Here is a 7,365-nt window from a genome sequence, read left to right as displayed (position 1 = left end):
AAAAAACTTTATTGCATATTTTGAAAAAAAAAATTAAATTTTTCCAAAAAAAAATTGTTGCTTTTTCGAAAAAAATATTTATTGTATTTTTCTTAAAAAAATCATATTTAATTTTTCGCAGTTTGTTTTATGTGCTTGCAACGCCAGCGTCAGGTTCATTGTCCAATGCGATTGACTTCGTTACACCTCGGGCCAATGCTCACATATTAATTGCTACTTTTATTTCATTTTCAATTGCCTACGGATTGCACAATTAATTTTTTAAGTATTCTCCATTACTTACTTCGCAAAATGTCTAAATGATAAACAGTTTTTGTGATTTACTCTTGATTTTTTATGCTCATAAATTGCGCTGGATTTGTACAAATAAAATACACCGATTCATAAAGGTAATATTTATCAAGATTAAGTGAGTGAATGAGTTGAACTCAAAATCCTGCTGATGCATTCTTAAGATATAAAATTTATAAAGTGGTAATTACTCCACATTTTTGAACTGATCAAAATATTAATGAGATATCGACTTAAAATTTTCCACACGTCTTTTTCTGCAAAAGCATTTTAGCATAGAGCTGTCAAACAAACTGATCGATGCAAATTCAGTCGCTCACAGTTGCAGATTCTTGAAGGTCGGTCTTAAGAAGCTACCTTTTGTAGTCTGTCCCTTCTCCAGCTCTAATAATAGGAGTGTGGATGAAAATATTTTCTCCAGACATGATATCTCCCAAAATTACTCCAAGGCTTACATGCGGTCAGATTAATAAAATACCAACTAGGTATACTCTATAAGTAAAGAAATTAGCAAACTGTAAATTAAACTGTAAAATTTCCATTATTTTATGTTTTTCCTAATATAACTACTTGGTTCAAAGTTCTAGTCCTCAGTTGATCTTGAATAACTAATCAGTTCATAGATTATCATAATCTAATCGCATGAAAAAGGTTTCATTATCTTATTATAGATTGCATCATTGGCGCTCTTATTGACCAGACTTGTGAAGAAAATAAATTCATTAATCAATTGTTCTAATACTAATCTAACCCGATAATATAACGTTAAATTAAATGTAGTCCTTTATGGTAATATATTATATGTACATACATATGTATACTGTCATTATTGGCTGTGCATAAATAAAATAAGTTGTCTGGGCAGAAAATCATTAACAAATTTCTGATAAGTTTTTGCTAGCTTATAAAGTGTAATCCATTTCGAGGTTCGCAACTTTTTTAACGAAACATTATTTGGCATTTATATTTTGAAGATTATTTCTTTCAAATGTTGACTGCGACTACGTCTCAAATGATCCATTCGTTAAGTTCAATTTTTAATGACTCGTTCAAGCATTTCGATTGACCGCATAGACTTAGACTTTGCATGTCCCCTCAGGAAAAAGTTTAACAATGTGATATCACACGATCWTGGTGRHCAATCRASYGSCCCAAAACGTGAARTCAWCTGCTCACCGAAGTGTTCTCGCAATAAATCCATTGATTGATGCGATGTGTGCTGAGAAGTGCCGCCGTCTTGTTGAAACTAAATGTCGCCAAGATCATGAACTTCAATTTCAGGCATCAAATAGTCGGTTATCATGGCGCGATATGATCGCCATTGACGGTTACGTTCTCACCGGCTACATTTTTGAAGAAATGTGGACCAATAATACCACGGGCCCACAAACCACACCAAACCATTCTTTTTTCTGTATGAAATGGCAGCTCTTGAATATCTTCAGGATGTTCTTCGTCCCAAATGCGGTAATTTGGTTGTTAACATAYCCATTGAGCTAGAAGTGSGCCTCATCGCTGAACACRTTTTGGGTCGAAAGAAGAAGGTCGAGCGGCTTCAGTTCTTGCTTAAGCTAATTTTGTAGGCTTTTAATTTAAGATCTCAACGCAAAATGCGTCAAATCGTAACTTTCTTAAGTCCGAGTTGCCGCAAACGGCGCCGAATCGACTCTCCACCGTCTTCGTGTACGCTTTTAGCTGCGGCTCCATTTTTCTTCTCTGTTAATTATGCCCCGATAATTATAAATTTTGTAATATTATTTACATTTTTGATATTTAATAATTTTCCTTCAATATTTCAATATATATTTTTTTATCCTAAAACAAAATTATATTTTTTATTTATTTACTATACAACAATTTAATTTTCTCTTATCAAACACGATTTCAAAATTTCCATTTTATTTTTGTATGTGTTTGCAGTTTTATGGGTGTCTGTGTGCAAGAAGGTCAGTTGCATGCGCTCACTGAGTACATTGAAGGCGGTTCGCTGGAGCAGCTATTGGCCAACCAAGAAGCGATCCTGACTGCTGCTATGAAACTAAGACTGGCGCTGGGCATTGCAAACGGCATGGCGTATGTGCACGAYGCGGGCATTTTCCATCGTGACTTAACAAGCAAAGTTAGTTAAAAGCATAATTTTATAAATATTTTTGAAAATTCTAAAAAATCATAATTGAATTTATTTTTAGAATGTGTTAATACGGAATATGCCCGATGGACAATTTGATGCAGTCGTAGGCGATTTTGGTTTGGCGGCTAAGATACCAGATAAGCAGTAAGTCACTCTTGTATTTATGTGTATATTTAGATATTTATATGGCAAGCCCTAACATTTTTACAGCGGCAAAACGCGCCTGGACACAGTCGGCTCACCTTATTGGGTAAGCCCCGAGTGCCTGAAGGGTCAATGGTATGATCAGACAAGCGATGTCTTCTCCTTTGGCATTATACAATGCGAGATAATCGCACGCATAGTCGCCGATCCGGATGTGATGCCGCGCACTGACGCCTTCGGCTTGGATTATTTGGCTTTCGCCGAGCTATGTCCCATAGATACACCTGCTGTATTTCTACGCTTGGCTTTCTACTGTTGTATCGTAAGTTTTTTTTTTTATTTGTAAAATAATATTAAATTTTGTTTCTCATTTTATYACACGCAGTATGAAGCCAAAAGTCGTCCGACTTTCCACGAAGCTGTCAAGAAACTGAAGCAAATAATGCAGGATCATGAGAATGGCTATAATGGTGACTGCAACTCGTCGCTAAATACATCGAGCCTATTAAATTCACTAGAGTTGAATAGTTCAGTTAACGGTGCAGYGTCGGATGSCGCACACGACACCTCAACGGCGAGTCACAAAAAYGACTGCTTGCGACAATGCTACTCCAGCAGCACACTACACAACAATGTCAATTGTTGTAGTTGTCGCMAGAGCKCCACTGCGTTGAAAGCGCCGGTCATAAAAASTGCTCCCGYCGGCACTGCCTCGACGCAGAATTACAAGGAGCTAGATGAGAACGGTTTCCGTTTTCCTAACGGTAAAAATAGCGGTACAGGTGGCAGCACCACACCATATCAAACACCGGATGGCTCGTCGACGGAATACAACGAATTCGAGGATCATGTATTGGAGACGCGCGTACGCCGWGTGACCAAAAAGCTGGAAGCCGATCTGCAGTTACAACAGCATCGACGTTCGTATAGCGAAAACATCATACATTTTCCGCTGCATACGACGCCGAGCGACAAGGCGCGCTGTCATCAAATGCAACGCCAACGCTCGTCCACACATTCACCAACACCGCCCGCATTGTCGCGCATAAATGGTGGCAGCGAGAAGTCGACACAACCGCCGTATGTTTCGGTCACCGCCGTGGATGCCACACAAGTGCCGTCACCTGCTATTAAACCACCGACGCAGCAAACAGTCGCACTGACATTGCGTAAAGTCGCCGAAACTATGTGCTTGAAGGATCCACACTACAAACCCATCCGTTCCGATCACAATGGCGTGAAGAGTAATCCATTCACTACGCTGGCACAGTTGCGTGGCGTCAAGAAGATACTCGGCGCCAATCCGAAAACRTATGCCGCCGGTGTGGGTGATCTGTTCAGTTCGTGTTTTGAAATGTCCGCGCCGTTCTTCAAAGAATTGGCAGCCGAGTTGGCAAAAAGCACAAACAAAACGGTGACAACGAGCGAGGTTGGCAGTGCGGTGGCCGCACGCTTGAGCGCCGGTGGCGTTGGTCGTGGTTTGCCTGCCACGCCAAATGAACCAAAGAGCTTACCCTCATCACCGCAATTGACGCGAAAATTCAGCGTTAGCGAACTGAAAGCAACGACACATGGTCCCATCTCGGCCACAGACACGTCCGTGGTCGAAGATGATGAYGACTGCGATGACTGTGCATCGGACGGTGAGCCCGATGGCGATGGTGGCGGCAACTCTGCCGATGCCGAATCTAGTAGCGATGATTCTGCTGAGCCACGCGCGCTGCACCTATCAGCGCCAGCAGCACGWAAGTACCGCGCCAATTCGCTTTACACACATCCGCTTTTCATGTGCAGCGGCGGGAATGGCAATGTTAACATCGAYGACGGTATAAGCGCTGCAAATGCCTTGGCGACGCCAACAACAGCATCAGCGACGACTATATGCACGCCTACGTCGCCGGCTTTAACYGTCGATTGCGGCAACAGCACTGTGTATTCCACGTCAGAGGATGGTTGTGAGGAGCCYGATCCGCCTAAAATAAAAATATCGARCAACATTACGGCATTAGCGGTTTCATCGCCTACACCACCATCGCAACCGCAAATGGCTTCGTTGGTAGCCACACCGGCTTCCGTTTCGTCGTGTCCCGACTTTGAGCTACATGAAATTAAACCGTGYGATTTGCTACCGAATAAAGGTACTTTAACGCGACGTGATTCCATTGAGAGCGGTTTTTATTCGTGTTTCAATGAGGACACCGACCCGGCCGTCAACAACTCGACCACATATGTCACAGCCACTGCAGCCTCGACCACCTCTATCGATATGGGTCTAATGAATCGATTAGCGCTCGACTCGGGCATACATTCGGTGTTGCAACGCAACAATTTCGCCGTTAATCAACTGCTCTACTGCAAGAATCGCACCTCATCCATTTACACCGACAGTTCCGATGACATYAGCAGTTTGGCCGGCTCCGATTCGTTGTTGTGGGACGACCGCTCCTTCACGGCTATACCGAGCACGCGTTCGGCACAAATCGCCACAATCGTTGAATATTTCGAACGCAAGCGACAAGTACCTGATGACATGGCACCCGGTCCCGGACGTGGCGCATTTCTGCGCAGCGGCTCCACAAGCGCCAGCGGCAGCGCACACACAACAAGTACGTCAAATAGCGCGACATCCACAGCTGCCGCTGCCGCCATGGCAGCTACCAGCTCGTATGGCCTCAGCAATTTGGCCACGTACGATATGCGTCGCTACACCGACTTCAAACGGCATGCGGCTTTAAGTTCGGATTATGAGGCATTCTGCTTCGAATTGGATAAGAAGCCGGCGCAGCAGCGTTTGACGGTATGCGAGGGTGCTGTCAAGTCCAAGCTGCAAATATTCGACAAAACGAAGCAACAGCAGCAACAACAACAACAGCAACAGCGCATGCAACAGCAGCARTCGCAGACGCAGCAAACGTCTGCGGCAACGCAACCACATGCGTCCAATAGTCTAACGAATGGTGTTRCCACAACGAAGTAGGGCGTAAGCCGGCAACTCGGAGCATCGGTATTTATCGAAGCAGCAGCACTGTGTTTTAAATTCGCTGACAGCCGCRTATGTGGCGTTTTAATTTGTTCTTCTTCAATTTTATWACACATCCATTCATTTTCACCATCATTTCATAATTGTTATACATTTTCGCACTGTTTTATGGAGTTGCACAGCTGTGGTGAGTTTGCGTGGTGTTGGCCCAAAGTGCAGCTGCAACTTTAACCGAAATAGGCTAAACTTTAAATAATTTGTGCGGTTGCTTGTGGCACCGAAGTGGCTCTTCAAWAAGTTAACGTAAAAATTGTAAAGATGGAAATATAAAGCACTTTGAAACACTGTTTAATGTATATATTTAAACATATTCGAATCTGAGTTTTATAAAAGAGCCCTAAAAGTGCTTAAAAGGCGCAAACAGCCGCCAATATGGCAAAAAATAGTCAAGCATATAAAACACACACACATTTTGGAAAAAAGACAGGTTTTTCATAACCTAACCTCAATTTTAATGCGTATTAACTTAATTTGGGCAAACATTTTGCTAAAAAAAATCAAGTTTTTCATAAATAACCTCAATTTTAATGCGTATTAACATAATTTGGTCAGACATTTTGCTAAAAAAAAAAAGGTTTCCAGAACCTAACCTCACTTTCAATGCGTATTAACATAATATGTTCAAACACCAGTCTTTAAAAGGATTTAAAATTTGCATTGAAATCTAGTTTTTTATAATCTCACTCTCTATGCGTTGTTAAAAATTTAATCACACACCCACTAGATCCTAGAAAAAACATACAAAATTGTGCTCTAAGCCGAAACCAAACTTAATTTTTCTTGTGTTATAGGCCCAAATAAAATCCACAAAATATAACAATTTAAAATACCAAGCAGCTGTAACTGTCCTTAAACAAATTGCCACACAAAAATATGAAAAATAAAACACGAATAAAGTTCTACCAACAACGCAACAACAAAACTCCACCACTTTTCCTTATATATGTATATTCTCATAACTTTGCAATGTCATTTCATATCATAATTAGAACAACGAAAACTATGTTTGTTTCACCTACTTTTTTGTTCTGTTAAATCATAAAATTATTTGTTAGTACATTTAGTACATATATTATATATATAAAGAGAAAATGCGCTAAAACAGCAGTAAAGCGTAAGAGATCACTAACTATTTAAGTTTACACACGATATACAAATATATATAAAATATCAATAATTTAAATTGAAAATGAAAATTATAAAAAAAAAACTATATCTTCCTGTTCACAATACATATACATATACATATATAGTATATAACCAATTAAAAAAGCCGATATATGAGAAATAAAGTTTTGTACTCGTTAAGTGGTGAAAACACACAAACAAAAATGAACGCGTAGCATTGATTGTGTCCTGTAAAAAATAAGCGCATAAAGCGAAAGAGTTGAAGGAGAAATGAAAATAATGCAAGTGAAAGCCAAAATATTCTACTAACATTGTAAGTAAGCAAAGAGAATGAAAGAAAAACGATAATAATAATAAAAAATGAAAAAAAAAAATTTTTTTTTGAGAAATTAAAAGTTGTTAAGCAAATACCTTTTATCACAAGCAAAACAAAAGAAAAAATAAAAAATTATAGAAATAAATGAAATGAAGTGAGCAATCGTTGAAGGTAAGGAATGCAGTATTAAATGCAAAGAAGAAAACGCAAAATAAAAATTAAATAAATAAAAATATGTAAAAAGAGAGTGCATTCTGATAATGGCAATTTTAAAACAAAATAGTTTAAGTAATTATTATTTTATTTATACTTGCT

At 39.6% G+C, this 7,365-nt stretch overlaps 1 protein-coding gene across 1 annotated transcript in view; it reads left to right on the top strand.

Annotated features, from left to right (window-relative positions):
• The window catches only part of LOC108974138, a gene marked incomplete at its 5' end in the record, with an annotated part of 141,098 nt that extends 134,405 nt beyond the window's left edge, over nucleotides 1-6,693 (top strand). Inside the window, 4 exon segments of the mRNA XM_018941804.1 lie at nucleotides 2,212-2,410; nucleotides 2,481-2,566; nucleotides 2,633-2,888; nucleotides 2,952-6,693. Coding sequence (XP_018797349.1) covers nucleotides 2,212-2,410; nucleotides 2,481-2,566; nucleotides 2,633-2,888; nucleotides 2,952-5,543 — 3,133 coding nt within the window. The 3' untranslated portion in view covers nucleotides 5,544-6,693.
• Between the last annotated feature and the right edge of the window lie 672 nt (nucleotides 6,694-7,365).

The sequence above is a fragment of the Bactrocera latifrons genome, unplaced genomic scaffold (assembly GCF_001853355.1).
Source record: "Bactrocera latifrons isolate USDA-ARS-PBARC rearing strain unplaced genomic scaffold, ASM185335v1 scaffold_53, whole genome shotgun sequence".
NCBI lineage: Eukaryota > Metazoa > Arthropoda > Insecta > Diptera > Tephritidae > Bactrocera > Bactrocera latifrons.
Note: the sequence above shows the minus strand (reverse complement) of the source record. Positions and strands in the feature narration are given on the sequence as shown.